Below are 18,026 nucleotides of genomic sequence, written 5' to 3' on the forward strand. Positions count from 1 at the left end.
TAACTGGCTTTGCAAATTGGGAGATGCAAAGGCAACACCCCCTGCAAAAGCTCATGTGCAGCCGACAGTGTGCCTTCCTGTACCGGGCCACCTTCCACCGACTGCCCCACACGATCGTGACAGCAGCACTGTGTGAACAGTTAGGAGGACAGTGCAGAACTTCAAAAGGACATTGACAAGTTTGTGCAATGGGCAGACAGGTGACAGATGAAAGTTCAATGCAGAGGAATGTGAAGTGATTCATTTTGGCAGGAAAAACATGGAGAGACATTGGCCGGAATTCTCCGGTCTTGCATGCCCCTTCGCCGCGGCCAGTGAGAATAGAGAATTTGGCCAAATCTACATTCACAGCAGTGGGACCGGAGAATCCTAGCTGCCGGCGAGGTTGAAGAATTCCGCCTAATATAAAACGAAGGGCATGATGCTAAAGGATAAGGAGGAGCAGAGGGGCCTGAGTATATGTAGAAATCTTAGAAACCCTACAGCACAGAAAGAGGCCATTCGGCCCATCGAGTCTGCACCGACCACAATCCCACCCAGACCCTACCCCCATATCCACTAATCCCTCTAACCTACGCATCCCAGGACACTGAGGGTAATTTTAGCATGGCTAATCAACCTAACCCACACATCTTTGGACTGTGGGAGGAAACCGGAGCACCCGGAGGGAACCCACGCAGACACGAGGAGAATGTGCAAACTCCACACAGACAGTGACCCAAGCCGGGAATTGAACCCAGGAGCTGTGAAGCAGCAGTGCTAACCACTGTGCTATCGTGCCGCCCTGTATATTAAGTCACTAAAGATGATAGGACAGGTAATAAAGCACTGTGTCCTCGTCTTTATTAATGTGAATCTGTTGCCTGTGTGTAGCTTCTTGACCAGAAACTCCCAGGTTCTCTGCATAGCAAGGCCCAAAAGTCCAAGATGAAGAAGATCCATGCCTCAGACTTAAAGCAGCCCGACCAAAGAGAAGAATTCCAAGTGAAGCTCACAACCAATTTGAAAGATTTTCACACATCCAACTCAATTCCAGAATAGAGGGACCCCAGACCATTGCGTTCAAACATCGTAGGCCCAGATCTGGAGGGTCATAACCTGGAAGATACGCTGGAGGACCCTCTTGTAAGTCTTCTTGCAAGGACTGCATGGGAAGCCCAGGAAGTTTCAATTTTCATTGGACAATTACCCGCGCCTAGGTCTTCATCAATGGTGATGAAGTGGAAATGGTTGAGAGCTTCAGGTTTCTAGGTGTTCAGATCACCAACAAACTTTCCTGGTCTCTCCATGCTGACGTTATAGTTAAGAAAGGTCACCAATGCCTCTACTTTCTCTGGAGGCTAAGGAAGAGTCATGAAAGGCTAAGGAATGAGAGTCATGTCCACTATGACTCTCGCCAATTTTTACAGATGCACCATAGAAAGCATCCTTTCTGGTTGTATCACAGCTTGGTATGGCTCCTGCTCTGTCCAAGACCCCAAGAAACTACAAAGGGTCGTGAACGAAGCCCAGTCCATCACGCAAACCAACCTCCCATCCATTGACTCTGTCTACACTTTCCGCTGTCTTGGAAAAGCAGCCAGCATAATCACACACCCCCGGACATTCTCTCTTCCACCTTCTTCCATCGGGAAAAAGATACAAAAGTCTGAGATCACATAGCAACTGACTCAAGAACAGCTTCTTCCCTGCTGCCAACAGGCTTTTGAATGGACCTATCATATATTAAGCTGTCTTTCTCTACACCTTAGCCATGACTATGAGATGGAGGCCAAAATTGAACAACACCAGGGTGAAAGCTAGCTCACAGCCAAGACCCGAAATGTGAATCTATTGATTCTGTTATTCTGACGAACTTGTCTTGCTTGGAACGGGTGAATTACCAACACTGCAAGTGGAAAAAGAAATGGGATTCAAATGATCTCACTATGAAAACAAAGATAAACAATGGTGAAAAGCAGAAGACTGTGAATATTGGAAATCTGAAACAAAAACAAGAAGTACTGGAAATAATCAGCGTGTCAGTCAGCATCTGGAGAGGGAAACAGAGTTTGAGCTCAGCGACTTTTCATCAGAACTGGGAAAAGTTAGAGATGTAATGAGTTTTGAGTTAGGTGTGAGTGGGACAAGGACAGAGTTGGTTTATTTTTTCAAATTTATGCTTTTGCTTAAATTTATAGTTGGGATAGAGGGATTATTCTGGTAATATCAGGCAGACCACAAGGTAAAGCCAGTCCTATGTTGTTTTCAGGATTTGATTTAAGGAGCATTGATGGGGTAGCTTTGAGGGAGAATAGCTCTGTATGTGGCCATGTGAACAGGGAAACAACCAGAAAGGACCCATCAGACTTGTCTCATTCAGATATGGTACAATTGCATACATTCCATCCTTTAACTTCATAATCTTCTGAGAGAGGCAAAAATACAGAAGAAAAAATAATCCTGCAGCCAATTTAGGAACTAGCTAGAAAATCTGTTCTAACTCCATAAAATAATCCTACTAGAGTCCAGCATCATCAAAGCAGCGAACTGAAAGTTCTTGATGCTGAAATTGAGAATGTTCAATCTTTAGTAATTGTGTTCCTTAATGTTATACGGTGAAGTTTATGCAGATTAGAAAAAATGATCATCTTCATATGATAGTGAGATTAACGGAATACAATTCATACTCCATCTGCATCGTTGTAGCCTGGTTTTATTTAGTTAGATTTGGTACCATAGAATGATAAGAAGGCAATGAAGTCAAATTTCTAATCTTTACTGCAAGTTAAATAGAATAGTATCAGGGTGAAAGTTCAGTAAAAATGAAAGGTCACGGGTATAAAGACTGCGGACGGAATTTTCCTGTGTCGCCCGCCATGGGAATTGTAGCGGACGGGACAGGACCTCGGGTGGTATTTTCCTGTCTTGGGGCGAGCGCAGCCGGAACAATCCCGCCCCGTGTATTTATTCTTCAATCGATATCAGTGAAACAGATTATCTGCCCATTTATCTCATTGCAGCTTCTGTGCTACGACTATGCACAAATTGACAATGGTTATTTTCCGCATTATAATGATGGCCACACTTCAAAAGGGTTTATTTGGTTAGAAAGCACCTTGGGATGTCCTGCACTCATAAAAGGTGCCAGATCAATGCAAGTGTTTGTTTTTCAAACTGGAGGCCTGTGACCAGCGGTGTGCCTCAGGGATCGGTGCTGGCCCACTGTTATTTGTCATTTATATTGATGATTTGGATGAGAATATAGGGGGCATGGTTAGTAAGTTTGCAGATGACACCAAGATTGGTGGCATAGTGGACAGTGAAGAAAGTTATCTCCAATTGCAACGGGATCTTGATCAATTGGGCCAGTGGGCTGACGAATGGCAGATGGAGTTTAATTTAGACAAATGCGAGGTGATGCATTTTGGTAGATTGAACCAGGGCAGGACTTACTCAGTTAATGGTAGGGCATTGGGGAGAGTTACAGAACAAAGAGATCGAGGGATACATGTTCATAGCTCCTTGAAAGTGGAGTCACAGGTGGGCAGAGTGGTGAAGAAGGCATTCGCCATGCTTGGTTTCATCGGTCAGAACATTGAACACAGGAGTTGGGACGTCTTGTTAAAGTTGTACAAGACATTGGTAAGGCCACACTTGGAATACTGTGTGCAATCCTGGTCACCCTATTATAGAAAGGATATTATTAAACTAGAAAGAGTGCAGAAAAGATTTACTAGAATGCTACCGGGACTTGATGGATTGAGTTATAAGGAGAGGCTGAATAGACTTGGACTTTTTTCTCTGGAGCGTAGGAGGCTGAGGGGTGACCTTATAGAGGTCTATAAAATAATGAGGGGCATAGACAAGGTAGATAGTCAATATCTTTTCCCAAAGGTAGGGGAGTCTAAAACTAGAGGGCATAGGTTTAAGGTGAGAGGGGAGAGATACAAAAGTGTCCAGAGGGGCAATTTTTTCACACAGAGGGTGGTGAGTGTCTGGAACAAGCTGCCAGAGGTAGTAGTAGAGGCGGGTACAATTTTATCTTTTAAAAAGCATTTAGATATTTACATGGGTATGATGGGTATAGAGGGATATGGGCCAAAAGCGGGCAATTGGGATTAGCTTAGGGGTTTTAAAAAAAAAGGACAGCATGGACAAGGTGGGCCGAAGGGCCTGTTTCCATGCTGTAAACCTCTATGACTCTATGTCTTTCTTAGATTAATACTGTCTATTTGAAATAATAACAGGAAATGCTGGAAAAGCTCAGCAGGTCAGACAGCATCTGTGGAGGGAGAAACAGAGTTAACATTTCGAGCCCATATAATTCTTCATCACTGTCTATTTGGCTGCGTATTAGCAAGGAGTCACCCCTGAATGTCTTGTTGGCTGGAATTGCGATGTGTGATGCTATTAACAACCATGTTAGCGCAATAATCCATTCATTTTAAACAGGGGAATGGCTTAATCAAAACAGTGTCATGAGAAATTTCCAAAGTGTTTATTTCCAAGATGATCGTGTGCGAATTCAAACTGAGTGTGAACAGGCACCGTTCCCCAGCCGATTACAGGTCTTCCTTGGTAACTAGATTCCTTCTGACCTTTATTCAATTTTCTGCACCGTAATTTCTTAAATCATAATTATTTACCCATTTTGTCCAAATGGCAGTGTTAAATTTCACTTATGGCCATCTGAACGAATATTTTCTTATCAGCTTAAACACATGCCCTTTAAACGGAGGAGAAACAAAACCCAGAAAGGTTTGTTAGCAAGCAATTAAAATTTACCAGTGAGATGTTTTGGTCAAAGATCAAAAACTGGATACAGACATCAACTCAAACAACACCAAAAAACACAAATAAACAGTTAGCCAAGCAAATCGTCTACATCTGCCAGATAGTCATAATTTATCGGTTTCCAAGGTTAAAGATCTGGTCCCTGTGGTATTTAAGTACAATAAAATATGTCAGGTACATGGTTCATAAAAACAGAAATGTTTTCAAATTGTTTTAGAAAATATGTTGAATTTGTTAGATCCCTGTGCTTCTTGGAGGCAATCTTTATGCAGTGTATTACTTAGATTCTTACAACCTCTTCAATCTCGTTCTACACCATATATTCATACTATAATGGAAATAAATGTATTTTAAATCATTGACATTACTAAGAGATGCAGCTCAAGTCAAAATGAGCAATTTTTAAGCAAGTATCTTGATGATCTTATATATCCCAATAATGTTCTGTTCTCCCCATCTCTGTTTATTTTTAGTTTATATATTTATTGTCACAAGTAGGCTTACATTAACACTGAAATGAAGTTACTGTGAAAATCCCCTAGTCGCCACACTCTGGCACATAGAACAAGAACAAAGAACAATACAGCACAGGAACAGGCCCTTCGGCCCTCCAAGCCCGCGCCGCTCCCCGGTCCAGGATTGAATCCTGAATCCAGGATCCCCACCCAATTTTCCAGCCTATCTACATACCAATATCCTATCCACCGAGCTGTCCCTCACAGCTACGATGCTTTGTTCATCACAACCTATTAACTCACCCCCACCCCCCCATTCCAGACCATGTGATCTCCAGGGAGAGGCGAAAACCCAGAGTGAAAAACCCCAGGGCCAATATGGGGGAAAAAAAAATCTGGGAAATTCCTCTCCGACCCCCTGAGGCGATCGAAACGAGTCCAGGAGATCACACTGGCCCTGATCGGAAAATGCTTCCCAACCCTAGTCATTTCCACTTCCACGAACACCATATGAATTCCCTGCCCCCGAGACAGGTTCCCAACTATGTTCGGGTACACTGAGGGAGAATTTTTAGCCTGGCCAATGCACTTAACCAGCACGTCTTTTGGACTGTGGGAGGAAACTGGAGCATCCAGAGGAGACCCACGCAGACACGGGGAGAACGTGCAGACTCTACAAGTCGGGAATCAAACCCGGGTCCCTGGCGCTGTGAGGCAGCAGTACTAAGCACTCTGCCACCGTGCCATGTCTTAAGCAGGCAGCCCGTTACTCTGAGATCATGCCCTCTGATCCTAGACTCTCCCACAAGGGGAAACACCCTCTCAGCATCGACCATGTCCAGCCCCCTGAGAATCTGCTGTCTCAATAAGGTCGCCTCTTATTCTTCTAAACTCCAGTGAGTACAGGCCCAACCTACTCAACTTCTCCTCATAAGAAAATCCCTCCATACCCAGGATCAACCCAGTGAACCTTCTCTGCACTGCCTCCAATGCCAATATCTTTCCTTAGATAAGGGGACCAAAACTGTTCACAGTATTCCAGATGTGGTCTAACTAATACCTTGTATACTTTTAGCAAGACTTTCCAATATTTATAGCCCATTCCATTTGAAATAAAGGCCAACACTGCATTTGCCTTCCCTATTACCCGCTGAACTTGCAAGCTAGCTTTTTGTGATTTATATGCGAGGACTCCCTAATCCCTCTGTGCTGCAGCTTTCTGCAGTCTTTCTCTATTTAAATAATATTCCGCTCCGTTATCCTTCCAACCAAAATGCATAACTGCACATTTTCCTACATTATGTTCCAACTGCCGAGTATTTGCCCACTCACCCAACCTGCCTATATCAGTCTGTAGGCTCATTCACTGGAAGTCTACCACCCTGCCCGCCATGGGAATTGGAGTGGGTGAGAGGCGGACAATGGGAAGGTCCGTTGACCTCGGGCGGGATTTTCCGGTCTCGGGTCGAGCGAGGTTGTAAAACCCGCCCTTTGTGTCATCCTTAACACTTCCTCCCCATCTATTTTTGTCTCATCCACAAATTTGACAATATACATCCACTTCCCTCATCCAAGTCATTAATATAGACTGTAAATAATTGTGGCTCCAGCACTGATCCCTGTGGAAACTCCACTAGCTACAGGTTGCATTCCTGAAAATTCCCCTCTTACCCTAACTCTCTGTCTTCTATCTGTTAGCCAATCCTCTATCCATAATAATATTCTACCTTCAACACCATGGGACAGAGAGGGTGAGGGAGGTGGCAGAGAGACAGTGAGGGAGGTGGCAGAGATGGTGAGGGAGGTGGCAGAGAGACAGTGAGGGAGGTGGCAGAGAGACAGTGAGGGAGGTGGCTGGGAGACGGTGAGGGAAGTGGCAGAGAGACAGTGAGGGGGTGGCAGAGAGACGGTGAGGGAGGTGGCAGAGAGACAGTGAGGGAGGTGGCAGAGAGACGGTGAGGGAGGTGGCAGAGAGACGGTGAGGGAGGTGGCAGGGAGATGGTGAGGGAGGTGGCAGAGAGACAGTGAGGGAGGTGGCAGAGAGACAGTGAGGGATGTGGCAGAGAGACAGTGAGGGAGGCGGCAGAGTGACGGTGAGGGAGGTGGCTGGGAGATGGTGAGGGAGGTGGCAGGGAGATGGTGAGGGAGGTGGCTGGGAGATGGTGAGGGAGGTGGCAGAGAGACAGTGAGGGAGGCGGCAGAGATGGTGAGGGAGGTGGCAGAGAGACAGTGCGGGAGGTGGCAGGGAGACGGTGAGGGAAGTGGCAGAGAGACAGTGAGGGAGGTGGCTGGGAGATGGTGAGGGAGGTGGCAGAGAGACAGTGAGGGAGGCGGCAGAGATGGTGAGGGAGGTGGCAGAGAGACAGTGAGGGAGGCGGCAGAGAGACAGTGAGGGAGGTGGCAGAGAGACAGTGAGGGAGGCGGCAGAGATGGTGAGGGAGGTGGCAGAGAGACAGTGAGGGATGTGGCAGAGAGACAGTGAGGGAGGTGGCAGAGAGACAGTGAGGGATGTGGCAGAGAGACAGTGAGGGAGGTGGCAGGGAGACGGTGAGGGAGGTGGCAGGGAGACGGTGAGGGAGGTGGCAGGGAGACGGTGAGGGAGGTGGCAGGGAGACGGTGAGGGAGGTGGCAGAGAGACAGTGAGGGAGGTGGCTGGGAGACAGTGAGGGAGGTGGCTGGGAGACGGTGAGGGAGGTGGCAGGGAGACGGTGAGGGAGGTGGCAGGGAGACGGTGAGGGAGGTGGCAGGGAGACAGTGAGGGAGGTGGCAGAGAGACAGTGAGGGAGGTGGCAGAGAGACAGTGAGGGAGGTGGCGGAGGGACAGTGAGGGAGGTGGCAGGGAGATGGTGAGGGAGGTGGCAGAGAGACAGTGAGGGGGGTGGCGGAGAGACAGTGAGGGAGGTGGCAGAGAGACAGTGAGGGGGGTGGCGGAGAGACGGTGAGGGAGGTGGCGGAGGGACAGTGAGGGAGGTGGCGGAGAGACAGTGAGGGAGGTGGCAGAGAGACAATGAGGGGGGTGGCGGAGAGACAGTGAGGGAGGTGGCAGAGAGACAGTGAGGGAGGTGGCTGGGAGATGGTGAGGGAGGTGGCTGGGAGACGGTGAGGGAGGTGGCAGAGAGACGGTGAGGGAGGTGGCGGAGAGACGGTGAGGGAGGTGGCTGGGAGACGGTGAGGGAGGTGGCAGGGAGACGGTGAGGGAGGTGGCGGAGAGACGGTGAGGGAGGTGGCGGAGAGACGGTGAGGGAGGTGGCTGGGAGACAGTGAGGGAGGGTGGCACAGTTCTCATGCCATAACCTTGGCAAAAACAGTGCTGGTTTCCTATCTGTCTTTTTAACCTCTGGGACAACAACAGTAACAAAGTGCATTTATGGAGCCCTTATAAAATAGCAAAAAAGTCTCAAAGTGTTTGACAGGCGCACATATCAGGCAGGAATCTGACCTGATTCCAATCTGGGCTGCAGCCTATTTTCTGTCCCCCTGAGGTAAGGTATTGATATCGAGCAGGTTTGGTGCTAAAAATAATTAGTGAGAAATAGAGAGAGAGAGAGAGGTAAAAGAGAGTGAAAGAGAGGAGTAAATCTTTCCAGACTTTTGCTGCACTTCAGTGATGGGAATTGCCTGACAGACTCTGAAAATATGTGCCAAGCCTGGATGGTAGCTATGGTAACGCGAATTCAAATATGAAGTCAAACCAGTGCAGTGGGACACATAATCACAGGGCTTTTAACAGAATCATGGTTGTACTTCAATTTTTGCACAGGCTTTATCTTTTACAACTCGAGTCATCAGCGTACCTGAATATATTTCTAAAGTGGCTGAGTGGTCCAGAGAATGCTCCAGGCTGGGAAAAGATGTAGAGATAGGCTTCAATCTCATCAGCGGTCATCTTGCAGTCTTCTGTCCTAATGCCTGTGCTCTGACTTGTGAATAAATACTTCAACACCTGGAACACAAAATCGGTTAACTGCTGTTGACATACTTGCGGTTATTCTCGACACTTTACATGGGGATGTACTGTGTCACCATATTTTGTGGTGGAATTATTTCTGTGTAATTCCTGGTCAATATATATATATTTTTTAAATTCTTCCAGTCTTTAAAGGATAAACAGTGATTTTATGCAATAGTATAGCCTCACCGCGCCAGGAGCCCAGGTTCGAATCCAGCCTTGGCTGACTGTCCATGTGGAGTCTTAACATTCTCCCCGTGTCATAGAAACCCTACAGTGCAGAAGGAGGCCATTCGGCCCATCGGGTCTGCACCGACCACAATCCCACCCAGGCCCTACCCCCATATCCCTACATATTTACCCACTAATCCCTCTAACCTACACATTCCATCTGTCATTTCTCCGCCCAGTTTACCAGCCTATCTATATCCTGCTGTATTCTCTGACAATCTTCATCACTTTCCGCAACTCCAGCAATCTCAGTATCATCCGCAAACTTGCTGATCAGACCAGCTACGTTTTCTTCCAAGTCATTTATATATATTACAAACAGCAGAGGTCCCAGCACTGATCCCTGCGGAACACCACTAGTTACAGACCTCCATTCAGGAAAACACTCTTCCATCGCTACCCTCTGTCTTCTATGGCCGAGTCGGTTCTGAATCCATCTAACTAGTTCACCCCGATCCCGCGAGATTTTACCAACCTGCCATGAGGGACTTTGTCGAATGCTTCACTAAAGTCCATGTAAACAACATCCACGGCCCTTCCCTCATCAGTCTTTTTTGTCATCTCCTCAAAAAACTTAATATAATTCTAAATAAAGCATTCCACATCCAAATCTGGTGCTATAATTGCACTAAATGAAGACTAGGCAGCTTCTTGCATTTCATCATCCAGGGTAATAAAGTCACACAATTTATTGCTAGGTAAAAGAAACAGAAAACAATTTTATGTTGCAAAGTAAAATGGCAAATGAATTATATTCAGTGTATGTTTAAAACTCTTAAAGGCTCTTACAACCAAACCACTGACATCTGCAACATGGCTCACCTTGAAATCACTTATTGTAAGAACAAACTCAGGAAGCCAGGGCACTTGGAAAAAGAAATAGTAACTTGACTTTATCAGCTGGGAGGGATGTTGAACCATGTAATCTGAGAAAAGACATTTCAATCAATTTCATTCACATGCTTTCAAAAAATATACTTTTATTTGCAAAGTACATTCAGCACAGACCCTGATTTTCAGCGATTTAACCTGGATCTGCTCCAGTGACAGAGTATTAACATAGAAACATAGAAGATAGGAGCAGGAGGAGGCCATTTGGCCCTTCGAGCCTGCTCCGCCATTCATAACGATCATGGCTGATCATCCAACTCAATAGCCTAATCCTGCTTTCTCCCCATAACCTTTGATCCCATTCGCCCCAAGTGCTACATCCAGCCGCCTCTTGAATATTGGGAGCATTGTCCACATCACTGTTCCAATTCTTTGGATCCTTGACGTTTATTACCATCGACCAGATTCTACATTAGTCAATTACTTCATGTCTATGCATGCTGGTTATTGACCTTTATGCTAAAGGAAATCCGTCCTTCTATTTTGGTCCCTCCTAATTTCATGATCCTCAATTAAATCTCTCCTCAGCTTGCGCTGTTCCAAAAAAAAAGAACCTCAGCCTTTCCGGTATAAAAACAAAACAACCGTGGATGCTGGAAATCTGAAATTAAAACAGGAAGTGCTGGAAAGACTCAGCAGGTGCGGCAATATTCATGGAGAGAGAGCCAGAGTTTACATTTCGCATCCATATGACACTTCTTCAGATCTGAAGAGGGCCAGAAACGTGATAGATCTTATAATGGGAGAACGGGATGGAGAAGGTGGAGCAAAATGGGTCAGGGATGGGTGGGAGTTCAGGGGAGATTAACAAAGATCTCATGGATGCAATACAAAAGGAGTGTTAAAGACTAAAAAAGATGCTCAGAGTGGTGTATGGCAAGATAACAGAATGTGTTAATAGCAGAAAAAGAGACAGCACTCAACCTATCCAACCTTTCCTCATAGCTAAGATTCACTAGTTCTGCTGAAAACCTCATAAATCTCCTCTGTAACACCCAGCTGAATCATGGAGCCACATGCTGGAATTCTACCATGCTGCCTGCCACGGAATTGGAGCGGGCAAGGGGTGGACAATGGAAATGTCCATTGACCTCGGGCGGGATTTTCCAGTCTCGCTTGAGCGAGGCCATAAAATCCCACCCATTGAGTCATAGAGCAATACAAGCATGGAAACAGGCCCTTCAGTCCAAGCCGACCATGGTGCCCTCCCAGCTAGTCCCAATTGCCCACGTTTGGCCCACATCCCTCTAATCCTTTCCCATCACAGGCCTCCAACAATTAAACATTCACCAGGTCCTCACTTCCCCTCCACTTCACAGACACCTCTTCATTATTGAGCTAATCAATAATCCAGCTTTGACTTAGAAACATTAATAATTAATTCACTGTTCATTTAGGTTTAACTAAACTAATCAGGAGTAAGCTATGTTGTACAATTAGCTAGGATATTAATTTCCTCAGTGCACTGATTAATAGATGGGTGTTACATCCCCACGTGTGCTGTTTTAACACAATTATAACCCATTTAAAATAAACAGCCCTGGCATGATCACAGTGGGTGTAAGCAAGAGGAAATCATACCCCCTAATGCCTGGTCAATTATTCCTCCTTCGTACCTTTACATTTCAGGTCAGGTTATGTGCATTTCTTAACTGGGGCCTTTCCATTAAAAGAAGCATTTAATTAGATGCAGATTAACACCCACCCATGCAGCATAAAGAGCAACAAAGCAAATCTGTTTCTCACTATGGGTCTGCTACATTTTGAGAAATTCCTAATGTGCAAACAACAGTACGCAATCGGTCCTGAATTAATTTATTACTCCGATTAATCTCAAAAACAAGCATATAAACCAGATGCTATTTGACATCAGTAAGAATATTTTACAGACATTTCTGCAATGTGCATATTGTAAGCATGTTGCCATGGTACTATTATATTTGTCCTTGACTGATGAAAATAGATTTGAAATAATCTCTCTTTTTTTGCAGCGGGAATGATATAGTTCGGGAGTGCAATCTTCTACTGATAAGGAACAAAGAGGATGTGTTACTATTTCTGTCGCAGTAAGAATGTGGCAAATCGCATTTTGCCTGATGGCCGAACCTGGAGCCTCGCTGCCCATCATTTTCTCCTTTATTAGATGAGCTTCCGGGCACGGAAACTTATGAATACAACATCTGGTGTTGGCAGCTGAAGCTTTTAAAGTGGTGTATCTGCTACAGCCATTGGAATAATGGTTCCCCATGGACAACTGACGTTGTGGGGGAAATGGTGAATCATTTAGGTGGGTGGCACGGTGGCACAGTGGGTTAGCACTGCTGCTTCACAGCGCCAGGGACCCGGGTTCGATTCCCAGCTTGGGTCACTCTCTGTGCGGAGTCTGCACGTGCTCCTCATGTCTGCAGTGGGTTTCCTCCGGGTGCTCTGGTTCCTTCCCACAGTCCGAAAGACGTGCTGGTTAGATGCATTGGCCGTGCTAAATTCTCCCTCGGTGTACCTGAACAGATGTCAGAATGTGACGACTAGGGGATTTTCACAGTAACTTCATTGCAGTGTTAATGTAAGCCTACATGTGACACGAATAAATAAACTTTAGTTTTGATTACAAGGAGAAAACCTCCGTAGAGCTTCTGCTTTGGTGTTACAGGCACTTAACTTGATGAAAACACCCTGATGGAATTCTAGCAGATGGAAGTGAAGCATGGATTGTGGGTGTCACTGGCTGGGCCAGCTTTTTCTGCCCATCCCTAATTGCCCATGAATTGTGTGGCTTGCTAGGCCACAAGTCAACCACGTTGCTGTGGGTCTGAAGTCACATGTAGGCCAGATCGGATAAAGATGGCAGATTTCCTTTCCTGAAGGATATTAAAGGATATGAACCAGATGTTATTTTTTACAACAATCATAGAATCCCTACCATGCCGAACGAGTCCATTCGGCCCATCAAGTCTGCACTGACAACAATCCCACCCAGGTCCTATCCCCTTAACCCCACATATTTACCCTGCTAATCCCACTAACATACACATCCTGGGACACTAAGGGGCAATTTAGCATGGCCAATCAACCTAACCTGCACATCTTTGGACTGTGGGAGGAAACCGGAACACCTGCAGACACGGGGAGAATGTGCAAACTCCACACAGACAGTGGCCCAAGCCAGGAATGGGACCCAGGTCCCTGGAGCTGTGAGGCAGCAGTGCTAATTACTGTGCCACCGTGCCGCCCAACAATGGTTCCATGGTCATCATTAGACTTTTAATTCCAGATTTTATTTTTAATCGAATTCAAATTTCACCATCTGCTGTGGTGGGATTTGTGCTGTGTTACGAGGTCAGTGACATTACTGTCACCTTCCCGGGGTAGTTATTAAATTAGTCAGAGAACAAAATGCTGAAGAGAAAATCCAAGATATTGGCCGGAATCCTCCAGCCATTCACATCCCGCCATCACTGCCAGCGAGGACGGAGAATTTGGTACTCAATTCTGCTCTTGAAGGCCAACGAGGAATCTGTTAGAATCTTAGCTGAGTGTGTCCTGGCCCCATTGCTGCCTGATTTCGGGCCTGCCACTGGACACCATTTGTACCACGGGCTGTTAACGACGGGGTCCTAATTGCATCATGGGACTCCAACGTTTAAACATTTCTGAGATCCCCACCTGCCTCCCCTCCACAACACAATTACAGGCACCTTAACCATGATCTAGAAAAATCGGCAGCCCCCCTCATGTTATCTAAATATATTTTAAACAACTGTTAGGTTTTCACTTTCACTTTCCTATATTGAACATCATTCAACATGCTGCCCTTTGCATGCAAGAATCTCCAGCTATTTTTGCTAAATTTGCCCCATGCTATTTTGAAGCTATTCTCTCAGGATAGCTGAGAGATGTATCTTGAAGTAATGGACTGGATTTGCCTTGTATCACTGTTTATAAAATGGAGGATAACTTCCCACGATCATTGCCATGCAGAGTAGTGTTTTGTGTTGTGATCCTTTTATTTATTAGTGTTAGAAGTAGGCTGAACAGTAACACTGCAATTAAGTTACTGTGAAAATCCCCGAGTCGCCACACTCCAGCGCCTGCTCGGATACACTGAGGGAGAATTTAGCATGACCAATGCACCTAACCAGCACGTCTTTCTGACTGTGGGAGGAAACCAGAGTACCCGGAGGAAACCCACACAGACACGGGGAGAATGTGCAGACTCCACACAGACCGTGACCCAAGCTGGGAATCAAACCCAGGTCCCTGGCGCTGTGAGACAGCAGTGCTAACCACTGTGCCGCCGTGCCTATTTGTGCGTACTAAGGAGATTAAGCATATGGAGATAGTGTGGGAAGGTGAAGTTGAGATAGAACATTAACCATAATCTTGTTGAATGTTGAAGCAGGCTCGAAAGGCCAAATAAATAGCTCCACCACCTACTTTGTATATTCTTTAAATCACCTGGAGCTGTTATATTTTGCATTTAAGAGTTATTTAATTGCTCAAACCTCATTGTAAACTGCAAGGACCTGACAAGCCCCTAACCCTAATAAAAGAAAAATCTTTTTAGAAACAATTCTGAAATAGAAACTAATTAACACTGAATTCAAATAAAAAGGAACCAGGAGAAAGACAAGAAAGGAGGGATGAATCACTAGAGATTGTCTGAGTCGAACCGAGTCCCATTGTTGAAGCTGTGATAATTAGATTCTCAGCATCTGTTCCAAGAGAAAGTGGATAATAGTAGGGGACTGTCCAGGATGGCAGAACATTATAATAAACACATAGGGTAGAAATAGAGCTAAACATTCAACTGGAAAACAGTGTTCCAAAATATCCGAAAGAAGACAGTGTCATGCAGTCATAGAACTTTCAAGCGGTTATTGGATAGGCACATGGAGCACACCAGAATGATAGGGAGTGGGATAGCTTGATCTTGGTTTCGGAAAAGGTTCGGCATAACATGGTGGGCCGAAGGGCCTGTACTGTGCTGTACTGTTCTATGTTCTATGTATTCTAATCCCATTTTCCAGCACTTGGTCCATAGCTTTGTATGCTATGGCATTTCAAATGCTCGTCTAAATGCTTCTTAAATGTTGTGGGAGTTCCCGCCTCTCCCACCCTTTCAGGCAGTGAGTTCCAAATTCCCATTCCCACCCCAAAGATGCGTCAAATATTCATAAACCAAAAGAGAAAATGCTGGAAAATCACAGCAGGTCTGGCAGCATCTGTAAAGAGAGAAAAGAGCTGACGTTTCGAGTCCAGAATCTTTTGTTGCTTTGACAAAGGGTCATCTGGACTCGAAACGTCAGCTCTTTTCTCTCTTTACAGATGTTGCCAGACCTGCTGAGATTTTCCAGCATTTTCTCTTTTGGTTTCAGATTCCAGCATCCGCAGTAATTTGCTTTCATCTTTTGTCAAATGTTCATGTTCCATTCTGAGGAAGAGGCACTAGAGATGTGTTAATTCCATCTCAAAAACTGTGCAGATGGATTGCCTAAACTGGATTCGAATAACTTAGGGAGAGACCACCAGGTGAAGAGGAATGAAGACTTTACTTCTAATTAAACCACTGCTAATTGTGAAAGTTTGCAGCCAAAACTGGGAGAATGACATCGCATGCGTGTGGATCTTTGCCGGAGTGAGGCTTTAGGCAAATGTAGGCCTTATTTAAGTGAAGCTCGTGAACTGCTGGCTGTTTTTGACTTAAGGGAAGGTGTAAAGTTCACAGGTTTTGGGGCGGAACTGGTCAGCGGACCGAGACGGTGATGGGGAGTGGGGAGCAAGTGTGGTGGAGTGGCGGGTGGGGGGGGGAGGTGGGATGATCCAAGGTCGGGGAGAGGAGTGGGTGGGAGGTGGCAGCGCATGGTGGCAGGGTGGAGTTGATGGGAAGGCGGGGCCTAGTGGTATTATCACTAGACTATTAATCCAGAAACTCAGCTAATGTTCTGGGGACCCGGGTTCGAATCCCGCTGCGGCAGCTGATGGAATTTGAATTCAAAATAAAAAATGGAATTAAGAATCTGCTGATGACCACGAAACCCTTGTCAGAAAAACCCATCTATTCACTCATGTCCTTTAGGGAAGGAAATCTGCCGTTCTTACCTGGTTTTGCCTACATGTGACTCCAGAGCCACAGCAATGTGGTTGACTCTCAATTGCCCTCGGGCAACTAGGGATGGGCAATAAATGCCCATGTCCCACGAATAAATTTTTAAAAACACACTGACAATGGGTTGGGACTTTCTTGCGGATTGAGGTAGAGAACCCGTGAATCTTAGAAAATGACAGATTCCCTCAAAATTTCAAACTATTATTTAAGCCATTTAAATCATGCTATTCTTTGGGGATTTGTTAGCCCAGTTGGCTGGACAGCTGCTTAGTGATACAGAGCGATGCCAACAGCATGAGTTCAATTCCTGTACCAGCTGAGACTATTCATGAAAGCCCCTTCTCAACCTTAAGGAGCCTTCCTGACCTCGCCTCTCGCCTGAGGTGTGGTAATCCTCAGGTTAAAAGTAAAGTTTATTTATTAGTGTCACAAGTAGGTTTACATTAACACTGCAATGAAGTTACTGTGAAATTCCCCTAGTCGCCACACTCCGGCGCCCGCTCAGGTCAATGCACCTAACCAGCACGTCTTTGAGAATGTGGGAGGAAACCAGAGCACCCGGAGGAAACCCACGCAGACACGGGGAGAACGTGCAGACTTCACACAGACAGTGACCCAAGCCGGGAATCGAACCCGGGTCCCTGGCGCTGTGAGGCAGCAGTGCTAACCACTGTGCCACCGTGCCACCCCATCATCACCAGTTAAATCACCACCAGTCAGCTCTCCCTCTCAAAGGGGAGAGCAGAGTATGGTCATCTGAGACTTTGGTCACTTGACCTTTTATGCTATTCTTTGTTAAGGTTTCATTCCATTGGAACTTGTGGCCCTCGGGAACTTTGCTAAATGACTGACACTCAGGGACATGACAACTGAGCCAAACCTTGTCTTTATTTCCAGCGGGTATTGCTGGATAACCAGTTTCTTGTCCTTGATGCTGAGACCCATTGGAGTGCCCGAACCAGGAGATCCACCTCCTCAACACAGACAGAAGGTCACCCGGAGGCTGAGGTTCGACAACTTGTTGGAAAAATTCATTCACCCGGACATCAATCGCTTATCATTAAGCAAACAGAATCAAGTTTCTTAAAATGAAACTCACCACAAAAGACTGTAGGATGTGGGCAGTTCAAAATGACAATCTTACTTATCATCTCAGGATAATAGATAGCAAAACACCAGGCGATTAATCCACCCCAGTCATGGCCAATCAGGACACACTTCTTGTAGCCTGTGCAGACAGATAAAAGCCCACATCTCAATACACAGAATTGAGAAATTAAATTGGAAAAATCAGAATCAACTCAATCAGAAAACTGATGATTCAGTCCTAAGACATTCCATCATTTATACATCTGTTTCTAAACCCAAATCATATATTGCACTTGGCTGAAATTCTATTTGACCATGCAGTTGGCTTTCAGGGTAGCAGCAAGCTGTGCTGTCGAGTATAACATCTAGACAAGTAAAATCACAAAACAAGCTTTCATTAAAAGCTGGTTACCACAGCCCACACAATACATTCACTGGCATTTTAGAATCTTGGAAACTCTCTTCTGATCCTTGTGCAGATAATCTTCAGACCAAATTTAAAATTAGAAAAATATATCAAAAGATAGAT

At 45.6% G+C, this 18,026-nt stretch overlaps 1 protein-coding gene across 1 annotated transcript in view; it reads right to left on the reverse strand.

Moving 5' to 3' along the window:
- The window catches only part of ephx4 (epoxide hydrolase 4), a 46,050-nt gene that overhangs the window by 4,972 nt on the left and 23,052 nt on the right, over positions 1-18,026 (reverse strand). Inside the window, exons 4-6 of the mRNA XM_078219441.1 lie at positions 17,508-17,636; positions 10,234-10,337; positions 9,026-9,174 (exon numbers count right to left, since the gene is read on the reverse strand). Coding sequence (XP_078075567.1) covers positions 9,026-9,174; positions 10,234-10,337; positions 17,508-17,636 — 382 coding nt within the window. The remainder of the gene's footprint in view (positions 1-9,025; positions 9,175-10,233; positions 10,338-17,507; positions 17,637-18,026) is intronic.

The sequence above is a fragment of the Mustelus asterias genome, chromosome 8 (genome assembly GCF_964213995.1).
Source record: "Mustelus asterias chromosome 8, sMusAst1.hap1.1, whole genome shotgun sequence".
NCBI classification, from domain to species: Eukaryota; Metazoa; Chordata; class Chondrichthyes; order Carcharhiniformes; family Triakidae; genus Mustelus; species Mustelus asterias.